The following is a 23,858-nucleotide window of genomic DNA, read 5'->3' on the forward strand; positions in this document are numbered from 1 at the left end:
CACTCGTAAGTTCCATCGGTATCGGGAAACCAGGATATGGGCTGTGGGTTTAAATAACCCGATTGAATGAATCAGAAACAGGGTATGTTGCATAGCACCATTTAAATTAGGCCTGCCAAAAACAAAATTACACCATCAAAAGGAAAATAAGTGCTCCTAGGAACCATCAAACACACGATACAGTGGTGTTATAGCCACTTACGCCAACTTGAGGCATTGCTCTTTATTCTTACGACCCAAAGATTGAAGACTTACAGGGTAGTGTTTCTCAAACCCATTTTTTATTTTTATTTGTCATAACTCGGCAACTTTATGCAGTCTTGGCAGCCTTGGAACGCCTCTTCACCACCACCACACGCTTCTGGCTCATCAGGATGGCGCTGGCACGACGCAGAGCAGCCTGGGAAAACACAAGACATCTTTCAACTTTAAGATATTATACTTGGATCCATCTTTTACTTGCTACAAGTCTGACCATAAACCCATTACACAACTTTAAGCCCTATGAGTTTATTAATGTCCACTGCAAGGGTCGGATTCCTGTACACTAATACCCTGACTACACGGCTCACATCGCAAAATAAATTTAGAAATCTATATTAAATTATTGCACCCATACTGCTCGCGCACGCCAACGAGGGTCTGCATTGCCAAGGGCTAAGATAGAAGTCAGATCTATTTGTGACGCAGATTGCGCTGCAAGTCCTGCCTCTCCCATCTCATTGATTTATAGAAGCAGGTACCTACGTGCCATCTCATTGGTTATACCCAGGTGGGTGACTGAAAGACGAACAAGGTCGGTGGCGGTAAATGCACCTAATTTCTGAAAGTTGCCAATCGCAATATAAAGTCCAGAGAAGAAAAAGCCTTGAAGGAGGAGAGGTGACTAGAAACGATTCGGGTTGACTGTTTTGTGTGTGGATTAAGTGAGTAAGTGTCAGAGTAGAGGACCTTGTGCATTTTAGGTAAACTAATAACTCAATGTTTATAGCCCAGGACAAATTTGCTAGCAACAGCAAGCTAAATGGGACAAATTAGCTAGCAAGTGCAAGCTAGCTAGCTAAATTGCCATACATGTTTGATGCTTTTCGACCTGTCCCCAAATTAATGTAATTGGTTCAGAGTTTATTTTGATATTTTAACCTGCGTGTCGTGATTGCGTATGGTGTGGGGGGCCAAAATACATTTACGCACGATGGCACACGCGCGCAGCCAGTTTGGGTTCCGTGTAAGCTGGAAGAACTTGGAGAACTTCCATTAGACATACTTTCGTCCAGGACAAGATTTGGGCCTCAATTCAATCAGATTGAGCTTAACCCGCGTTGGCAGACATCTGCATTAGAGGTCGACCGATTAATCGGAATGGCCGATTTCACAATTTCATAACAATCGAAAAACTTTATTTTTGGGCGCCGATTTTCCAAATTTTTATATCTATACACCATTTTTATTTTTATTTAACTAGGCAAGTCAGTTAAGAACACATTTTTATTTTCAATTACGGCATAGGAACGGTGGGTTAACTGCCTTGTTCAGGGGCAGAACGACAGATTTTCACCTTGTCAGCTCGGGGGATCCATTTTTGCAACCTTACAGTTAACTAGTCCAACGCAATTACGACCTGCCTCTCTCTCGTTGCACTCCACAAGGAGACTGCCTGTTACGCGAATGCAGTAAGCCAAGGTAAGTTGCTAGCTAGCATTAAACTTATCTTATAAAAAACAATCAATCATAATCACTAGTTAACTACACATGGTTGATATTACTAGATATTATCTAGCGTGTCCTGCGTTGCATATAATCTGACAGAGCATACAAGCATCTGACTGAGCGGTGGTAGGCAGAAGCAGGCGCGTAAACAGTCATTCAAACAGCACTTTCGTGCGTTTTACCAGCAGCTCTTTGTTGTGTGTCAAGCACTGCGCTGTTTATGACTTCAAGCCTATCAACTCCCGAGATGAGGCTGGTGTAACCGAAGTGAAATGGCTAGCTAGTTAGCGCGCGCTAACTAGAGGGACGGAAGCTCTACTGTTACACTGGCAATACTAAAGTGCCTATAAGAACATCCAATAGTCAAAGGTTAATGAAATACAAATGGTATATAGGGAAATAGTCCTATAATTCCTATAATAACTACAACCTAAAACTTCTTACCTGGGAATATTGAAGACTCATGTTAAAAGGAACCACCAGCTTTCATATGTTCTCATGCTCTGAGCAAGGAACTGACATATTAGCTTTCTTACAAAGCACATATTGCACTTTTACTTTCTTCTCCAACACTTTGTTTTTCATTATTTAAACCAAATTGAACATGTTTCATTATTTACTTCAGGCTAAATTGATTTTATTGATGTATTATATTAAGCTAAAATAAGTGTTCATTCAGTATTGTTGTAATTGCCATTATTACAAATAAAACAAAGAAATTGACCGATTAATCGGTATCGGCTTTTTTTGGTCGTTCAATAATCGGTATCGGCGTTGAAAAATCATAATCGGTCGACCTCTAATCCGCATAGGGGATATTTTGGCGGTGTCTGTGGTGTGAGCAGCTGCTCGTGTCACAAACCACTACCGTATTATCCCTAACGTGTTAGAAGTTCAAAACAAAGAAAGTTTATTCTAATGCATGTTTATTTGAATGGGGTATAATCAGTGTAATCAAGGTGTATACGATTGAACATCACACATTTGAGTGTTTGAACTTGTAAGACATCTGCATGGGTTGTCAGATAAAGTTGGGTGTGGTTTCATGGAAAATAGAGTGGCAGTGTCCGCAATAAGGGAACGCAAGGAGCCGCTTGTGGATTTGACCACTAACACAGTTCCACTTCCTACACTGCAAAAACAACCTCTATGTGGATGTCGGCTAGCACACATTTGATAGAATCTCGCCCTTTATCCATGTCAGGGAAAATCGGCCCATCATCATCTATGATGCAAATTTGTCTGGGACTACAGAAGTCTTCAATCCTAGTCCTGAATCCAACAGGGTTTACAGACTTGTCAAAAGCCTGGTTGGTCCCTTGCACAAATATTGAAGACCAGTAGAAAAACAAGTGGTTTAGTAGAGTGTGCTCACCATGCGCAGGTCCTTTCTGTAGTTGCTCTTGCGGATGATGTGCCTCAGGCTGCTGAGAGTGGCACGCGAGTTCTTGTTGATGGTGATCTTCTCATATGAAGTGGCAGGCTTGCGCTGGCCTGAGTAATAAAACAAGCCGAAACTCCCTCAATTCACATTCTTAAGAGTACGCTTTGACCTAAATTAATGATATGTCAGTCAGGTTCACAGGTACAACAGCTACCAATATCTTTACAGCAAGACAATTAAGGTGATTCACAAGAGGTGGATTATGACAAGTATTGAAGAATCACCATAAACAGGTATGTGGTGGAACTGTACTTCATTTCCTGGTTGGTATTATGGAGAACCATGTTTACCTGCACGCTTCTTCAGCACGACAACGACACCCTTTCCATCAGCTGCAGGCTGAACACCAACAGTCTTCCTGTGCACCAGCCCGTTGAAACGGAAGGAGTTCTTGGACTTCAGGTTGTTGGGCTCCTGTTAAACAAATGTAAATTACATTTGACTAACAAATCCCATTAAAATTGTTTCTTAAATCCTCAATATGCAGCATTGACAAATCCTGTAGCACGACCCTGCATGGTCAATCCATGTGTATACTGAACAAAAATATTAACGCAACATGACCTGAAATAAAAAATCCCAGAAATAGGATCACACATTTGTTTACATCCCTGTTAGTGAGCATTTCTCATTAGCCAAGATAATCCATCCACCTGACAGATGTGGCATATCAAGAAGTTGATTAAACAGCATGATTATTACACGAGCGCACTTTGTACTGGGAACAATAAGGCCACTAAAATGTGCTATTTTGTCAACACCACAGATGTCTCTAGTTGAGGGAGCATGCAATTGGCATGCTGACTACAGGAATGTCCACCAGAGCTGTTGCAAGAATTGTATGTTAATTTCTCCTTTTGTTCAGTGTACATTCATCTCTTTGTTATGTGAATAAAGAATTGACAGACCACAGACGAATTCTCAACATTTCAACAAACTCAAAGAACATCTGACTGCAAGCATGACCTAGTTCATGATCCACCAGGTATGTGGGGTACATTTACTAGGACCACTGATTCTTGGCCGTCTGTTAGTTGTACTCACGGTGCTGTAAGTCTGTCCATTCCTCTTGATGAGGAAGCTGGAGCAGTTCCTAATGACCATCCACTGCAGATGAGAAGACATGTTGACGAACCTGGGACAGACAATAAGCGTTAAAGGAATAGCAGATACCCATAGACTTCCAGTCATTGCGCCAAGGCTAGTTAAAATTGGCTCGCGAAACTAGCGCACTTCCTCCATATTGGACAGACAAATGGTACCCACGAGTTTATCGGACTCTGGTGAAGTCGATAAATGGATTTTGGCAACGAGGCCGTTTAATACAAGGTAGTCAAGTAACACGGGAATCAAAGGCACATTTTGCAGAAAACGAACGTTAAACGAACAAGTTCATTGTTTGTTTGGCTAACGTTAGCTAAAAGCCAGGCTATAAAACAGAGCAACTTGGCAGGATCGTTTTGTCACCTTCCTAGTTGGCAAAAATGTACCCAACTAGTAATTGGCTACCTCAAACTAATTAAATTAGCTCCAGTTGAGTGGGACTGTGAATATCGCGTGTTAAGCCCTTCAACTGTTTCCGATTAAAGGGATTTACAATATGCAAAATATATATAGTTGACAAGCATTCGCTACACCAGATTACAAATGAGGGCGCACGTCGAAGCCCCGTGCTCTGTATAGGACAAACAACCACGCCAGCTAACTTTACCTCGTAGTATGGCAGACTGATTTAGGGCCTAGCAGCAGGCTGACCGATTTGAAATAGTTCGATTAGAAATGTCTATAAAACGTATCGCTACAATCAATATCACACCTATGTAATAAAAACGTACGCTGTTATTAAACCATTAGCAATCTAAACATAGCACAGGTCAAATTGTTCGACATTTTTAATACGACTACAAGAACACCAAACAACCACGTTACCTTCCAGCGGAAAAAGAGGACAGAAAAGGGCGGAAACCGCATTACATTGAGTATTTGATAGATCCATGCACGTTGAAATCATTTTTTTCCCCCGAGAGAAAATCAGAAGATGAATAAGAAGTCAGACAAACGGCAATATTTTCAAAAAATGTGCTTATAAAATCATTTTTGTTTGAATAATTTTACAATGTACTTTTTTATTTAAATGTATGTCGGAGGGACACTAACAGAACGTTGTAGTTTGTCTCTTACGTCATCACTGTGCGCCTCTGTTGATCGGTCATGTTTACATGGGTCGAGCTTTCATTAAAAGTAGTAGCCTTTTCTAAGCCTAATTATCCCAATCTGCTACGAAAAGTACATTCTGATAAAAGCAGGATTCCTTCTAGCCATGACCTTGCTTTCTAACCAGAGTCGTTGCTATCAGGTCTCACTTGTGATGTGTGTTTTGTCCTATATTTATATATATTTTTTTATCCCAGCCCCCGTCCCCGCACGAGGCCTTTTGTCTTTTGGTATCCGGTCATTGTACATAAGAATTTGTTCTTAACTGACTCACCTAGTTAAATAGACAAAAAACAAAAAATCAGGGATCCGTTGGACGCCCCTACCCTAAACCGATTTTATATTCACACATTCAACATATGCCAAAGGCCAATTAAAATGGTAAAAATCAATAACTAATTAATTGATTGTCACAGAAACATAATATATATAGTTATTCTATAAATGTCTTAGCATAATTTTACCTTTGTTTTGAATAAAAATTCAAGTTTTGATTTGATGGAAATGAATACAATCTTTAAAATGCTATTTAAATCTGTATAAATCAATAACTAATGTAACATTTGTCACAGAAAAATCTAAACTAGGTATGATTTATTATATACATTTCTAGCATACTTTTACAACCTTTGTTTTGAGTAAACATTACAGTTGACTATAGAAATACATAATCAAATGCCATTGTAAACTGTATAAATCAATAACTAATTCACTGTCACAGAAACATCAAACTAGGTATGATTTATTGTATAAATGTCTAAACTTTTGTTTTGAGTAACAATTCCAGTTTTGATTTGATAGAGGGCATGTAGTCCGTCTAGAGAGCGTGTGGTCAAAGTTCTAACGAGTCTGTTATACCCTATTGGAAGGGGCCTGGCATAAAATGCTGCATCTTCAGTCATATTAAATTAGATTACAGGAAAAAAACTACGGGATGAAGGGATCAGGCCTCACTAACAAAGAAGACAGGTGGATGGATCAAGAGGACCAACACAACCAAGAGGATCAATATGGACATTCCATAGTGAAGATAAGGAAAACTAACCATAACATATACTACCGTTCAAAAGTTGGGGTCACTTAGAAATGTCCTTGTTTTTTGTCCATTAAAATAACATAAAATTGATCCGAAATACAGTGTAGACATTGTTAATGTTGTAAATGACTATTGTAGCTGGAAACGGCAGATTTTTTATGGAACATCAACATTGGTGTACAGAGGCACCATATTCAGCAACCATCACTCCTGTGTTCCAATGGCACATTGTGTTAGCTAAAGTTAATCATTTTAAAAGGCTAATTTATCATTGGAAAACCCTTTTTTAATTATGTTAGGACAGCTGAAAACTGTTCTGGTAAAGCAGCAATAAAATTGGCTTTAAGATTAGTTGAGTATCGGGAGCATCATTTGTGGGTTCGATTACAGGCTCAAAATGGCCAGAAACAAAGAACTTTCTTCTGAAACTCGTCAGTCTATTCTTGTTCTGAGAAATTAAAGCTATTCCATGCGTGAAATTGCCAAGAAACTGAAGATCTTGTACAACGCTTTGTACAGTCGTGGCCAAAAGTTGAGAATGACACAAATATTAATTTCCACAAAGTTTGCTGCTTCAGTGTCTTTAGATATTTTTGTCAGATGTTACTATGGAATACTGAAGTATAATTACAAGCATTTCATAAGTGTCAAAGGCTTTTATTGACGATTACATTAAGTTGATGTAAAGAAGCAATATTTGCAGTGTTGACCCTTCTTTTTCAAGACCTCTGCAATCTGCCCTGGCACTTCTGGGCCACATCCTGACTGATGGCAGCCCATTCCTGCATAATCAATGCTTGGAGTTTGTCAGAATTTGTGGGGTTTTGTTTGTCTACCCGCCTCTTGAGGATTGACCACAACTTCTCAATGGGATTAAGGTCTGGCGAGTTTTCTGTCCATGGACCCAAAATATCGATGTTTTGTTTCCCGAGCCACTTAGTTATCACTTTTTCCTTATGGCAAGGTGCTCCATCATGCTGGAAAAGGCATTGTTCGTCACCGAACTCTTCCTGGATGGTTGGGAGAAGTTGCTCTCGGATGTGTTGGTACCATTCTTTATTCATGGCTGTGTTCTTAGTCAAAATTGTGAGTGGGCCCACTCCCTTGGCTGAGAAGCAACCCCACACATGAATGGTCTCAGGATGCTTTACTGTTGGCATGACACAGGACTGATGGTAGCGCTCACCTTGTCTTCTCCGGACAAGCTTTTTTCCAGATGCCCCGAACAATCGGAAAGAGGATTCATCAGAGAAAATGACTTTACCCCAGTCCTCAACAGTCCAATCCCTGTACCTTTTGCAGACTATCAGTCTGTCCCTGATGTTTTTCCTGGAGAGAAGTGGCTTCTTTGCTGCCCACCAGGCCATCCTCCAAAAGTCTACGCCTCCTGCCCTCTGCCTGCTGCCATTCCTGAGCAAGTTCTGTACTGGTGGTGCCCTGATCCTGCAGCTGAATCAACTTTAGGAGACGGTCCTGGCGCTTGCTGGACTTTCTTGGGCTCCCTGAAGCCTTCTTCACAAGAATTGAACCGCTCTCCTTGAAGTTATTTATGATCCGATAAATGGTTTATTTAGGTGCAATCTTACTGGCAGCAATATTCCTTGCCTGTGAAGCCCTTTTTGTGCAAAGCAATGATGACGGCACGTGTTTCCTTGCAGGTAACCATGGTTGACAGAGGAAGAACAATGATTCCAAGCACCACCCTCCTTTTGAAGCTTCCAGTCTGTTATTTGAACTCAATCAGCATGACAGAGTGATCTCCAGCCTTGTCCTTGTCAACACTCACACCTGTGTTAATGAGAGAATCACTGACATGATGTCAGCTGGTCCTTTTGTGGGAGGGCTGAAATGCAGTGGAAATGTTTTTTGGGGGGATTCATTTCTTTTGAATGGCAAAGAGGGACTTTGCAAATAATTGCAATTAATCTGGTCACTCTTCATAAGATTTTGGAGTATATGCAAATTGCCATCATACAAACTGAGGCAGCAGACTTCGTAAAAAATGTATATTTGTGTCATTCTGAAAACGTTTGGCCACGACTGTACTTCTCCCTTCACAGAAGAGCGCAAACTGGCTCTAACCAGAATAGAATGAGGAGTGGGAGGCCCCGTCGCACAACTGAGCAAAAGGACAAGTACAGTAGAGTGTCTAGTTTGAGAAACAGACGCCTCACAATTCCTCAACTTGCAGCTTCATTAAATAGTACCCGCAAAACAATAGTATCCATGTCAACAGTGAAGCGACTCCGGGATGCTGGCCTTCTAGGCAGAGTTGCAAAGAAAAGCCATCTCTCAGACTGGCCAATAAAAATAAAACATTAAGATGGGCAAAAGAACACAGAAACTGGTCAGAGATATGGCTTTTTCTTTGCAACTCTGCCTAAAATGCCAGCATCCCGGAGTCGCGTCTTCACTGTTGACTTTGAGACTGGTGTTTTTAAGAAGCTTCCCCTTGAGCGGACAGCTTGATGAAAACCAGTAAATATTCAGGTCCCCAAGAAAGTAGACCTCTCTGTTTACATCACATACACTATCAAGCATTTCACACATATTATTTAGATACTGACTGTTAGCACTTGGTGGCCTATAGCAACACCCCAAAAGAAAAAGCTTTAGATGTGCCAAGGGAACCTGCAACTACAACACTTTAATAACACTTGACATAAGAGCTTCTCTAAGTATTACAGGGCTATGGTTCTGAATATATACAGCAACTCCACCCCATAAGCATTTCTGTCTCTTCTATAAATGTTATATCCTTGTATTGCTACTGCTGTATCATCAAATGAGTTATCTAAGTGAGTCTCAGAAATGGCTAATATAAGAGTGTTATCTGATGTTATCAAGTTATTGATTTCATGAACCTTATTTCTAAGGCTACATATAATAATATGGGCTATTTCCATCCCTTTCCTGGGTAGCTTATCAGAGATAGACATACTATTGAAAAGAGCAGACAAAGCAAAATAAAATAAAATAATTCAGCAGTCCATTAATCACTTGGTGTGTGTGTGCTGCAGGGTTGAGGCTACGAACCCAGGCTTGGCTCTCTCATCCCTTCCAGGCTTCTAGGAGGGAGGGTGAACAATGAGCCTGTCATAGCGGATGTAAGCAATGTCCCCATGCACTCTGGCAGCTTTCATGGCTGGGATCAGTTCTTTCCTCTTCTGGAGACCAGCTTGGAAACCACAGAGGAGAGACTAAAGTATGGAACGCCGTTTGGGTCTTTGCGTACGGAACGCCGTTCGGGTCTTTGCGTACGGAACGCCGTTTGGGTCTTTGCGTACGGAACGCCGTTTGGGTCTTTGCATACGGAACGCCGTTTGGGTCTTTGCGTACGGAACGCCGTTTGGGTCTTTGCGTACGGAACGCCGTTTGGGTCTTTGCGTACGGATCGCCGTTTGGGTCTTTGCGTACGGAACGCCGTTTGGGTCTTTGCGCACCGAACGCCGTTTGGGTCTTTGCGTACCGAACGCCCGTTTGGGTCTTTGCGCACGAACGCCGTTTGGGTCTTTGCGTACCGAACGCCGTTTGGGTCTTTGCGTACGAACGCCGTTTGGGTCTTTGCGTACGGAACGCCGTTTGGGTCTTTGCGTACGGAACGCCGTTTGGGTCTTTGCGTACGGAACGCCGTTTGGGTCTTTGCGTACGGAACGCCCGTTTGGGTCTTTGCGTACGGAACGCCGTTTGGGTCTTTGCGTACGGAACGCCGTTTGGGTCTTGCGTACGGATCGCCGTTTGGGTCTTTGCGTACGGAACGCCGTTTGGGTCTTTGCGTACGGAACGCCGTTTGGGTCTTTGCATACGGAACGCCGTTTGGGTCTTTGCGTACGGAACACCGTTTGGGTCTTTGCGTACGGAACGCCGTTTGGGTCTTTGCGTACGGAACGCCGTTTGGGTCTTTGCGTACGGAACGCCGTTTGGGTCTTTGCGTACGGAACGCCGTTTGGGTCTTTGCGTACGGATCGCCGTTTGGGTCTTTGCGTACGGAACGCCGTTTGGGTCTTTGCGTACGGAATGCCGTTTGGGTCTTTGCGTACGGAACGCCGTTTGGGTCTTTGCGTACGGATCGCCGTTTGGGTCTTTGCGTGTCAAAAAAGATACACAACAAATAACACTATTTGATGCGTCAAATAACACAATTCTATTATAGAATGTTGTGTGTGCTGAATTTGCAAGTGCAAGCCAAGTGCTATGATCAGCAGTACTGTCAAAGTTGTATCAAAAAAAGAGTCTGAAAACAAGTACACACACCGGCATCGATGTCTTTACAATTTAGCGATGGTAATAAGGCATTATTTGTTTGACCGAATGGGAAAAAAATCTGTGTGGGAAACATCCGATTGGGAAAAGATCTTCCAAGGAAACAGCTACTATTGCTGGAGTCCAGCAAAATGTACGCAGTTTATACAATTTTAAAAAGATTACAATACATTCACAGATTTTACAACACAGTGTGCCCTCAGGCCCCCACTCCACCACATATCTACAGTTCTAAATCCATGTTTATGTGTGTATGTGTCTGTGTTGCTTCACAGTCCATAAGGTGTTTTTTTAATCTGTTCTTTAAATATATTTTTACTGCTTGCATCAGTTACTTGATTTGGAATAGAGTTCCATGTAGTCACGGCTCTATGTAGTACTGTCCGCCTCCCATAGTCTGTTCTGAACTTGGGGTCTGTGAAGAGACCTCTGGTGGCATGTCTTGTGGGGTATGCATGGGTGTCCGAGCTGTGTTCTAGTTGTTTAAACAGACAGCACGGTGCATTCAACATGTCAATACCTCTCATAGTGATGAAGTCAATCTCTCCTCCACTTTGAGCCAGGGAGAGATTAATATTAGCTCTATGTGTACATTCAAGGGCCAGCCGTGCTGTTCTGAGCCAATTGCAATTTTCCTAAGTCCCTTGTTGCGGCACCTGACCCCACGACTGACCAGGTGCGACAAAACTAGAGCCTGTAGTTCCTGCCTTGTTGATAATGCTGTTAAGAAGGTAGAGTAGCGCTTTATTATGGACAGACTTCTCCCCATCTTAGCTACTAAATGACTGATGATTGGCTGAGGGAAATTGGTGATAAAAATATTGTTTTTCTAGACTTCAGTGCGTCTTTTGACATTATCGATCATAAGTCTGCTGCTGAAAAAACGTATGTGTTAAAGCTTTACACCTGTTTGTTTGTTTTTTTACCTTGATTTAACTAGGCAAGTCAGTTAAGAACAAATTCTTATTTACAATGACAGCCTACCCCAGACGACGCTGGGCCAATTGTGCGCCGCCCTATGGGACTCCCGATCACGGCCGGTTGTGATACAGCTGAAATCGAACCAGGGTCTGTAGTGACACCTGCCTTAGACCGCTGCTCAACACAGGTTGTATCAATATGTTTTGACCATTAGTTTACAATCCAGGGTTACTCCAAGCAGTTTAGTCACCTCAACTTGCTCAAATTCCACATGACTTATTACAAGACTTAGTTGAGGTTTAGTGAATGATTTGTCCCAAATACAATGCTCTTAGTTTTGGAAATATTTAGGACTAATTTATTTCTGGCCACCCACTCTGAAACCAACTGAGTGGCTGCTGCCAACACACTGACAATGACACTGACTCAACTCCAGCCACTTTAATAATGGGAATTGATGGGAAATGATGTAAATATATCACTAGCCACTTTAAACAATGCTACCTTATATAATGTTACTTACCCTACATTATTCATCTCATATGCATACGTATATACTGTACTCTATATCATCGACTGCATCCTTATGTAATACATGTATCACTAGCCACTTTTTTAACTATGCCACTTTGTTTACATACTCATCTCATATGTATATACTGTACTCGATATCAGCTACTGTATCTTGCCTATGCTGCTCTGTACCATCACTCATTCATATATCCTTATGTACATATTCTTTATCCCCTTACACTGTGTATAAGACAGTAGTTTTGGAATTGTTAGTTAGATTACTTGTTGGTTATTACTGCATTGTCGGAACTAGAAGCACAAGCATTTCGCTACACTCGCATTAACATCTGCTAACCATGTGTATGTGACAAATAAAATTTGATTTGATTTGATTTGGAACTGCAGCTCTTTGTTAAGCGTTGCAGTCATTTCAGTTGCTGTAGTAGCTGACGTGTATAGTGTTGAGTCATCCGCATACATAAGACACTCTGGCTTTACTCGAAGCCAGTGGCATGTCCTGATTCTACCTGGATTATGATGGAGAGGCTTCCATTAAAGAACATGCTCTGTGTTCAGTTAGACAGGTAACTCTTTATCCACAATATAGCAGGGGATGTAAAGCCATAACAGATATACGTTTTAGGTATTGAAGACATCTGCAAAGAGGCTCAAAGCTAAATCAGGCTCAGGTTTCAGTGACTTGTTGGGAAGAAAGAACCAGCGGAGGCAGCAACAGGCAGGTAGCAGTTAGATGGGGGCCAGGTGGGATTGGACCAGGCACATCCAGGTAAGGCCAGGGTGTCCTCAGTTGTCGTCATAGAGCCTCAGGCCATCCAGAAGGGGAGACAGAAAAAAGTTGGGAGTTAGTGAGAGCATGACTAAGAGCATAGTACACCACATGCACTGGATGTGGAGAATAATCAATAGTGCTGCTGTGGGCACTGGATAAATCTGACTAAAACACAACTGTTTGACCTCGCTGTGATACTGTAGGTCTACTTATGTTACATTTCTGAGTCAGTTCAGGTAGAATTCATGGTCCTGCATTGTGTTAACCATGGCAGCCAGCATTGGAAATAGAGATGTGCAAAAAAGATAATCAGCCTATTTCTTGAGCCTTTCCCTTTATTGTAATTTTTATGCAAGGCCCATCTTATCAAATAAACACAATTTATTTAAATCTCTACACTCTTAGGGGGAAAAAAAGGTATTATCTAGAACCTAAAATGGTTCTTCTGCTGTCCCCACAGGAGAACTCTTTGAAGAATAATTTCCACAGAGGATTCTACATTGAACCCAAAATACCTGAAATCAAAAAGGGTTATTCTATGGGGACAGCCGAATAACTATGAGTACACTGTCGTTTTGTTCTGGTCACAAAATAATCCCGAAAAATTATGGTTAACAGCGCCACACTCAGGCAAAAAAAATGAATGTTCTATTCTCAGCCAGGCCCATCTTTTCAAAGAAAACACTATTTAATTATCTCTACTTGAGTAAAATATGTAGTTTTGTTGTGATCACAAATTCTAACAAAACAGGTTGAGCACCACAGTCAGGCAGAAAATCGGGGTTACATATTTGTTTTGCTTGAGCAAGACTGGCTATAATCGGTTCGCTAATACAGGACTAGTAAGGGCCCAGTGCACTGCTTTTGTAAAGAAAAAACAATTCAGACTTTTCAGGGGGTGTTGCAGCACCCCTAATTCTACTATGGTGGTAGAGACAAGCTACCTTCTGGCCATTGAAGTCGATTGACGCGGTCTAGCGTCACAGTAACATTTTGAATAGCTCCCCGTGTGCAGGATGTTGTATCTATACCTTATGTCATGCCTTATTGGAATGGATTTATTGATATCTGTTGGGAAAAAGTTTGGATGTTGCCACACACATACCTACTTGTTAACAAAATTAAGGAAGTTTCCTTTAAAATTATTCATAAATATTATCCTGCCAATCACTATATGAAGAAGTTTAAGGAAAACATCAACTCAAATTGCTCCTTTTGTAATGACCACCCAGAAACAGTTTTGCATCTTTTTTGGCATTGTATGCATGTAAGAAAACTGTGGCAAGACATCAGTAGGTTTATAATTGAACACATTTATGAAGATTTTACACTATTGTGGAGAGATGTACTGTTTGGATTCTTTACATACAATAGAAATAAGCGGAATCATTTTTATGTAATTAATTTCATTATTCTTTTGGCCAAATTTCATATACACAAATGTACATTTACAAACAGAAAACCACATTTTCGTACCCTACAAAAATAAATTGAACTGTATTTTAAGACAGTTAAATGCTCTACTAAAAAAAAAAGCTGTTAGAATTGTAAGTATGATATTGTACCCCCTAGCTCGATTGTCTATTGTTTGTAATCTATGTATGCTTGTGTTCCCTCATGTGCTTTATGTATTGATTTATTTAAAAAAATAAAAATAGCTCCCCGTGTTTATGCTACTTACCGTTTCGTGTAGTGGCTGCAGCTCAATTCACTCTGACGATATAAAGCTCGCGCCTATTTCATAACATGTGGCTTGTGAAAGGTCTTTTTCTACACAAGAGGAACCAGACACGAACATACTCACCAAAAGTCGGTAAAAAAAAGTGTTTAAATCACAATATTTTGAGCTACAAACGAATAAAGCACCGCCATTGAAAGATGACTCACGAACACGACAGTGTCGGGTTTTGCTCTGACATCACTAAATCTTTACGGCAGTCTGTTTTGCCATGTAAAAATGTGCTATTCAACGTGTTTCTTTGGGCTGTAACAGTAAAGGCCGAATTCTGTTTTTATTACCTTCAGAGGTCCTAAAATAAATCATCTATTGGCTATATGATACTTTATGACCATCTTGAAATAACTCCATATGTTAGCTTAGTAGATATTGCGATATAAAGGGCTTAGAGACCTACATTATAACATTTCCACAGCAATTTGCATGAGGCAAATGGAAGTTTATGGCGCTGTCTGAGAAATAATTATTTTTCTTTATTGATCTGACACTTTTTTCCTTATCTTTTGTTTTAGTTAGTGGAGACAGGCTCAGCCTCTGAGCTCTACAGTACTCGATTACAACAGTAAACTCCACCTTCACCACTTGCGTAGTTTGGTGTCCCCAGGCTGTGCAAAATGTGCATACCTCTTTATAATAAAAATAAAAGCATACATGACAAGGCCAATGTTATATTTACAGATTTTTTATGTTGCAAACAATCACATACAGATATATTGGAACACAAGTTCACTGTGCTTATGTGCATCTGTGTGAGTGTGTGACAAATAGAGCAGTAAGAGTACAGAAAGCAGAAGGAAATCCCTTGGTGAGGGAGACCTCAAGAGGGTTAACAAGGCAGAAACAACAGAGAATGAGTGGGCATGGGGTGCTCTTGGGACACATGGCAGCAGAAGTTTGTGTATGTATGTGGTGTGTGTAACACAAATATCTGCTCATCTATGCATCTTCCTTGAAGTGTGTGTATGACGACGTGAGAAAGTCTTCATTTGTGTGTGTTCTTTACAGCATAGGGATCTTTAAGATCCTTGTGAGTATCTACTAGAAGCCAGTCAGATACCAGTAAGTGAGAGGGAGTATAAACAGAGGGACAGAAAGCCTCGACTCCACACACACAACCTCTATTCTCTAATCGCCATACACACAGACTACACAAAGTACGCACAGACACCTCTTATTCTACTCCTCCGTCACAATTCTCTTCCTTTCACACTCTTCTCTCTCTCTCCTAGGTAGCGTCAGAATAAGTAGCAGGAAGAAACAAAATAAAACCCAAACCAAACCCTTAAAGAACAGATGTGATTGGTTTATGTGCACAGTCACAATTACCCAGCATCCACTGGGGAAGGACACAGGAACCATTTACCCTTTGACCCCCACGTCATGGCAAATTTACAGTATGCACGTTTTTTGGGGAAATCACCAGCCAAGGAATACAGATTTTTTCTTTTAGTGTCTGTGTGCGAGAGAATGTGTGTGTGTAATATTTATTAAGCATACTCTACATCCAGAATAATTTACATAAAAAGGACAATCAATATTTATTTTAAAACAGGGCCGGGAGATGAGGGGCAAAGCCTGGATAACAATGGTATAGAGTGCGAGAGGTTGGGCTTAGGTGAGTGTCAGAGAGAAAGTGTCGGATTGTGGGTAGGAGGGGGTATAGGATAGTGGTTGGAGGATAGAGGTGGTGGGTAGGGGAGGAGAGGCTGCTATTTAGGGGAGCACTAATGCTCCTTCTGGAAGAGAAGAGCAGGAGGCTGGGGGGGTGTATAAGGCTGTGGTTGGAGGGTAGAGAGGAAGATGAGGGAGGTAGCAGGCAGACTCAGCGACACTCCCACACTTTGACTGTCTGATCAACGCTGCCTGTCACCACGTAGGGAGCAGTCCGGTGCATATCTAGAGAAAGAAATACAAAATACAGACTGGAATAAAAGCTTGCACCTATTTGCTCTCCGGAAAGATGGTTGACCACCCTTGATGTATACAGTGCCTTCAGAAAATATTCCTAACCCTAGACTTGTAACACAGCAAAATGTGGAATAACCTGAAATAAATATGAATAAAGCATACTGAACAAAAATATAAACATGTAAAGTCCTGGTCCCATGTTTCCTGAGCTAAAATAAAAGATGCCAGAAATGTTCACACACACAAAAAGCTTATTTCTCAAATTTTGTAAACAAATTAGTGCACATCCTTAGTGAGCATTTCTCCTTTGCCAAGATAATCCATCCACCTGACAGGTGTGGCATATCAAGAAGCTGATTAAACAGCATGATCATTACACAGGTGTACCTTATGCTGGGGACAAAAGGCCACTTAAATGTGCAGTTGTGTCACAATACCACAGATGTCTCAATTTTGAGGGAGTGTGCAATTGGAATGCTGACTGCAGGAATATCGACCAGAACTGTTGCCAGAGCATTTAATGTTAATTTCTCTACCATCAGGCGCCTCCAACATTGTTTTAGAGAATTTGGTAGTACGTCCAACCGGCCACAGAACTGCAGACCACGTGCAACCACACCAGTCCAGGACCTCCACATCCTGCTTCTTCACCTGGTGGATCATCTGAGACCAGTCAACCAGACAGCTGATGAAACTGAGGAGTACTTCAGTCTGTAATGAAGCCCTTTTGTGGGGAAAAACACATTCTGATTGGCTGGGCCTGGCTCCCAAGTGGGTGGGCCTACCCACTCCCAGGCCTAACCATGGCTGCACCCTGGCCCAGTCATGTGAAATCCATAAATTAGGGCCTAATGAATGTACACTGCTCAAAAAAATAAAGGGAACACTTAAACAACACAATGTAACTCCAAGTCAATCACACTTCTGTGAAATCAAACTGTCCACTTAGGAAGCAACACTGATTGACAATACATTTCACATGCTGTTGTGCAAATGGAATAGACAAAAGGTGGAAATTATAGGCATTTAGCAAGACACCCCCCAATAAAGGAGTGGTTCTGCAGGTGGGGACCACAGATCACTTCTCAGTTCCTATGCTTCCTGGCTGATGTTTTGGTCACTTTTGAATGCTGGCGGTGCTTTCACTCTAGTGGTAGCATGAGACGGAGTCTACAACCTACACAAGTGGCTCAGGTAGTGCAGCTCATCCAGGATGGCACAGCTGTGGCAAGAAGGTTTGCTGTGTCTGTCAGCGTAGTGTCCAGAGCATGGAGGCGCTACCAGGAGACAGGCCAGTACATCAGGAGACGTGGAGGAGGCGGTAGAAGGGCAACAACCCAGCAGCAGGACCGCTACCTCCGCCTTTGTGCAAGGAGGAGCACTGCCAGAGCCCTGCAAAATGACCTCCAGCAGGCCACAAATGTGCATGTGTCTGCTCAAACGGTCAGAAACAGACTCCATGAGGGTGGTATGAGGGCCCGATGTCCACAGGTGGGGGTTGTGCTTACAGCCCATCACCGTGCAGGACGTTTTTCATTCCAAGATTGGAAAATTCGCCACTGTGCTCTTCACAGATGAAAGCAGGTTCACACTGAGCACATGTGACAGACTGGTGACGCCGTGGAGAACGTTCTGCTGCCTGCAACAACCTCCAGCATGACCGGTTTGGCGCTGGGTCAGTCACGGTATGGGGTGGCATTTCTTTGGGGGGCCGCACAGCCCTCCATGTGCTCGCCAGAGGTAGCATGACTGCCATTAGGTATCGAGATGAGATCCTCAGACCCCTTGTGAGACCATATGCTGGTGCGGTTGGCCCTGGGTTCCTCCTATTTCAAGACAATGCTAGACCTCATGTGGCTGGAGTGTGTCAGCAGTTCCTGCAAGAGGAAGGCATTGATGCTATGGACTGGCCCGTCAGTTCCCCAGACCTGAATCCAATTGAGCACATCTGGGACATCATGTCTCGCTACATCCACCAACGCCACGTTGCACCACACTGTCCAGGAGTTGGCGGATGCTTTAGTCCAGGTCTGGGAGATCCCTCAGGAGACCATCCGCCACCTCATAAGGAGCATGCCCAGGCATTGTAGGGAGGTCATACAGGCACGTGGAGGCCACACACACTACTGAGCCTGTTTTTGACTTGTTTTAAGGACATTACATCAAAGTTGGATCAACCTGTAGTGTGGTTTTCCACTTTAATTTTGAGTGTGACTCCAAATACAGGCCTCCATGGGTTGATACATTTGATTTCCATTGATAATTTGTGTGATTTTGTCAGCACATTCAACTATGTAAAGAAAAGTATTTAATACAAATATTTCATTCATTCAGATCTAGGATGTTATTTTAGTGTTCCCTTTATTTATTTGAGCAGTGTATTTCAATTGAGTGATTTCTTGGTAAAATCTTTGAAATTGTTCCATGTTGCGTACATATTTTAGTTATGTATAAATATATATATAAATATATAAATATATATATATAAAAATACATAAATATATATTTTTTTTTTCTTCACCTATCTACACACAATACCCCATAATGACAAAGTGGAAACATTTAGACATTTTTCCATATTCATTGAAAATGAAATAGAAACATTCGGAAAGTATTCGGACGACTTCACTTTTTCCACATTTTGTTACGCTACAGCCTTATTGTAAAATTGATGAAATTGTCCCCCCCCAGGACACAATACCCCTTAATGACAAAGCAAAAACAGGTTTAGAAATTTAGTTTAAAAAAACTATTAAATAAAACATTTACATAAGTATTCAGACCTTTTAACTCAGTACTTTGTTGAAGCACCTTTGGCAGCGATTACAGCCTCAAGTCTTCTTGGGTATGACGCTACAAGCTTGGCACACCTGTATTTGGGGAATTTCTCCCATTCTTCTCTGCAAGTCCTCTCAAGCTCTGTCAGGTTGGTGGGGAGCGTCGCTGCACAGCTATTTTCAGGTCTCTCCAGAGATGTTCAATCGGGTCCGGGCTCTGGCTGGGCCACTCCAGGACATTCAGGGACTTGTCCCGAAGCCACTCCTGCAGTGTATTGGCTATGTGCTCAGGATCGTTGTCCTGTTGGAAGGTGAACCTTCGCCTCAGTCTGAGGTCCTGAACGCTCTGGAGCAGGTTTTCATCAAGGATCTCTGTACTTTACTCATCTTTCCCTCGATCCTGACGAGTCTCCCAGTCCCTGCAGCTGAAAGACATCCCCACAACATGATGCTTCCACCACCATGCTTCACCGTAGGGATGGTGCCAGGACAGTTATAACCCGCGTTGCCCTCAAACCAAGGCACATTGCCTGCTAATTATCTTTAGGCTGTTCAATTTGTCAATTTAAAATGATTTTCTAACAGTTTGAATTGAGGTGTGTTCCACCCCATTAATTCACATGAGTAGCATTCCACTGTTGCGGACAATTTATGTTTGAGGCTTTACTGAGCCGGACAAACTTCTTTCTTCAATGAGAGCCAAAGCACTTCCCTAGTGTTTCCCCAGATCATGTATGAAGACATTGCGCATCTCTAGTCAAAACAGGCCGTGCAAACTTTTTCCCCCAGCACATTTTATGGCTGGCGCCCGCATGGTCTTCATTGTTGTTTTCCTTACAAATGTGTGCGTTCCTATCAAAAAGGAAGTTGCTTATTTTCTGTATATCAATTTGTTGTTTCTACTGTAGCATACCATATGTATGGAGCATAATGTATTTACGGTTTTATTCACATTTTCAAGTACTGGTGACAAGTCATGCATTCTAATTCTTGCATAGATTGTAATGGACACATATGTAAAATACTTTTGAAGGTTCTACTGATTATGATGAGCAAATGCTAAGCTATTTGCCAGCTATGTGGGGCGTCATGTTTGTTGACATCATACAATACATTCTGGTTGTCACGTAAGTGTCTGTCAGACCAAAGATGTTACAACAAGGGATTGTTCACGCGACCGACTTATGGTGCCTTTCAAGACAACTGGGAATTCGGAAATAAACAAAGTCAAATCATGATGTCAGTGATCTTCAAGTCGGAGCTGTAGAAAGAGGCCTGAGCTCAAAGTGGAATTCCGAGTTGGATGACCATTCATAACGATTTTCCCAGTCTCGTTTTTTTCCGAGTTCCCAGTTGTCTTGGACGCACTGAAGTCGGAAATTTCCCAGTTCCTTTGAATGTGGCATGAGATTTTAACTATGCCAGATCAGACCCCACATACCAAGGGTTTTACTTTAGCATATACACTTCCTGTTTGTCCACCATTTATTGATATATTGCCTTGATCATACCTTCCCCATTTCCACCCCCCATGGAATTGAAAACCCCCCACAATTTAAATGAACCCCCCCAAAAGGTTTTATCCCGGTTTAGCTTTCGCGCTACGGTTAGGCTAGGCAGTAGGCTTGTATTTAGCATGATGATCTGCGAGGCCATAACATTTTACTTGTTTTGTGATTTGTCAAAAATGGTAAACGACTCGTCAATTCATGTGTTCCGGTTCTTGTATACACTAACATGTACATCGAAGATTTGGAATATGCTGAAAAGTGGCCAAACTAAGTTCATATTTTTAAGGCAATGGGCACAGCCATTTTTGACTTATTTGCATTTTATAGTGAATGGCATTCTGGGGTTAAGGAGTTTATGCTTGTCAAACTTAACATGGCTGCCATCATAAAGAATTTATCTGCTGTTAGCTTAGCTGACACGTATCTCTTTTCTAAACAATATTACATTTCTCCCTTGTGCTCACCAGAGATGTGTTACATCGTAAACAAGTCGAGCTATAAGCTTGCTCATTTGGGTTTTGCTGTAAAGAACTTTATTTCCAATCAGTACAAAACATAGTTTAGATGCTTTTCAGAATGGCAGTGACTACTCAACAACGATCACAAATATGTGATCGTACATGTCAAAGTGCCTTGTTGCATACATGAGGAATGTTTTGGAATATTGATTTTTATTCGGTACAGGCTTCCTTTTCACTCTGATTTAGTCTAGTATTGTGGAGTAACTACAATGTTGTTGATCCACCCTCAGTTGTCCTATCACAACCATTAAACTCTGTTTTAAAAATCACCATTGGCCTCAAGGTGAAATTAATGAATAACTTCACCATGCTCAAAGGGATATTCAGCATCTGCTTTATTGTATTTTTACACATCTACAAATCAGTTCCCTTCTTCACCAGGCATTGAAAAACCTCCCTGGTCTTCGTGGTTGAATCTGTGCTTGAAATTCACTACTCGATTGAGGGACCTTACAGATAATTGTACATATGGGGTACTGAGATGGGGCAGTCATTCAAAAATCATGTTAACCACTATTATTGAACACGGAATGAGTCCATGCAACTTATTGTGCAATTTGTTAAGCACATTTTACGCCTGAACTTTAGGCTTGCCATAACAAAGGGGTTGAATACTTATTGACTCAAGACATTTCAGCTTTACATTTTTTATTAATTTCTAAAATATTCCACAAACAAAATTCCACTTTGACATTACGGGTATTGGGTGTAGATCAGTGACAAAATCGCAACGTAATGAATTTTGAATTCTGGCTTTAACAACCTGCAAATGGTAAAGCGGGGCAATGTCCCATTCATTGGATGCCCAAATCAACTGGAAGTATCTACAAAACAAGTTTTGAAGCCACAGAATCCAGAAGGCGACATTAATAGTTTTTTTCCAGAAACTATGATTCGCAGTTCACAAATTATTATTTCGATTCACATGAGCAACGGCCCACTCGTCTCTCACACATGCAGGTGACGTGCGCAAACACAGATGTGGTAAAGTGTCATTCTGATCCTCGCTGATATGTTGATTTTTATTTGATTGATAAATATAGATTTATACTGTGTCTAAATAAATGACGTGAAAATTTAGCAATGTATGTTAATTACTTTTCCAAAACATTTAGGATTTTATAATTTTCCAACTTTTCTAAGCCTGGAAACCATAAAGAAATTCCATGACTTTCCCAGAATTTTTATGACCGTACGAACCCTGATGATGGACTGGGTGGAGGTAGAACTGTGGAACTGGCAGAAGTGTTGGAGATTACGCACACACAAACAGGTGGTTTTGACTAGTACTACAATATTTAAGGGAATGCACACACAGACAGTCTTACCCAGAGAGGTAACAAAGTGTTCGTGGGCACACAGGGTCTTCATGCAGCGCTTGTTCTTGTAGTCCCAGATCCTCAGAGTCTTATCATCAGCACAGCTCACTATGAACCTGCCCCCAGGGTGCACCAACACACCACGCACCCAGTTATCATGACCCACCTAGAGGGAGAACACACACAACCAACCTGAGAAACAAAACCCGCTTTGGACATCCTCACATACCCAGTTATCATGACCAATTGTGCTGCCTGAGGGGAAGGCAACGAACAAAATCCTATTTCCCCTAACTTTAACCCCAAAATAGCCTTTTTACAAATGAGGACCAGCAAAATGTCCTCACTTCTCTAACTGTGTTGGTTTACTATTCTGGTATTCTGAGGACTTCTGGTGCTCACAAGTATAGTAAAAGGTGCACACACACACACTCACCAGAGTCATAAGGCACATGCCAGTGCTGATGTCCCACATCTTGATGGTCTTATCTCTAGAGCCAGAGAGAAGGAATGGGCCGGGCTTCCCACTCTTCTTACTCTACAGAGAGTAAAGAAAAGATGCTTATAAGCATGAACAAAAAAAAGTTGTTATTGCCGAAACACGTGTCATCATTTCAAAATACCTCACATAGTATAGAGGTTCTCCTCACCTCTGAGCCAGTAGCCTCCAGGATAGTGGGGTGAGCGGTATCGGGGGCCCAGGCAATACACTCCACCACGTGTTCGTGCTCCCGCAGCTCAGCCTTACACTCCTTGGAGGTGGCCACCCACACACGCACCGTCTGGTCGTTGGAACAGCTGGCGATAAGAGAACCATCCTGGTTGGGCCGGACCATCCTCACCCATTCTCTGTGGCCTGTGAATGTCTTCACACAATACCTAGAGAAAGAAACCGACTCGACCAAGTTACACAAAAAGTATGTGGACATACTTCAAATTAGTGGATTCGGCTATTATTTCAGCCACACCAGTTGCGGAGAGGTGTGTAAATCGAGGAAAATCGTCTGTCCTCAGTTGTAACACTTACTACAGAGTTCCAAACTGCTGCTGAAAGCAACGTCAGCACTAGAACTGTTCGTCAGGAGCATCATGAAATTGGTTTCCATGGCCGAGCAGCCGCACACACACAAACCTACTGTAAGATCACCATGTGCAATGCCAAGTGTCGGCTGGAGTGGTGCAAAGCTCGTCGC

General features: G+C 41.9%; 2 protein-coding genes across 6 annotated transcripts in view; both read right to left on the reverse strand.

Annotated features, from left to right (window-relative positions):
• Positions 1-262: 262 nt before the first annotated feature.
• Positions 263-4,351, reverse strand: LOC112218344 (60S ribosomal protein L28). Of its 2 annotated transcripts, none has more exons than XM_024379054.2 (4): positions 4,199-4,351; positions 3,445-3,568; positions 3,086-3,204; positions 263-380 (listed from the first exon to the last, which is right to left on the reverse strand). In XM_024379054.2, the coding sequence occupies exons 1-4, from the start codon at positions 4,343-4,345 to the stop codon at positions 288-290; spliced, it is 483 nt and encodes a 160-aa protein (XP_024234822.2). In that variant the 5' UTR covers positions 4,346-4,351; the 3' UTR covers positions 263-287. The 2 variants fall into 2 exon arrangements, with proteins under 2 accessions (XP_024234822.2, XP_024234821.2); XM_024379053.2 differs by having other exon boundaries at positions 263-400.
• Positions 4,352-15,295: 10,944 nt separating this feature from the next.
• LOC112218346 (lissencephaly-1 homolog B) overlaps positions 15,296-23,858 on the reverse strand; it is a 32,713-nt gene continuing 24,150 nt past the window's right edge. For all 4 annotated transcript variants that reach the window (XM_024379055.2, XM_024379056.2, XM_042301342.1 and 1 more), the window contains 4 exons: positions 23,316-23,544; positions 23,102-23,203; positions 22,675-22,831; positions 15,296-16,525 (listed from right to left, as the gene is read on the reverse strand). In XM_024379055.2, the coding sequence (XP_024234823.1) occupies positions 16,452-16,525; positions 22,675-22,831; positions 23,102-23,203; positions 23,316-23,544 (562 nt within the window). In that variant the 3' untranslated portion in view covers positions 15,296-16,451. The remainder of the gene's footprint in view (positions 16,526-22,674; positions 22,832-23,101; positions 23,204-23,315; positions 23,545-23,858) is intronic.

The sequence above is a fragment of the Oncorhynchus tshawytscha genome, linkage group LG19 (assembly GCF_018296145.1).
Source record: "Oncorhynchus tshawytscha isolate Ot180627B linkage group LG19, Otsh_v2.0, whole genome shotgun sequence".
NCBI lineage: Eukaryota > Metazoa > Chordata > Actinopteri > Salmoniformes > Salmonidae > Oncorhynchus > Oncorhynchus tshawytscha.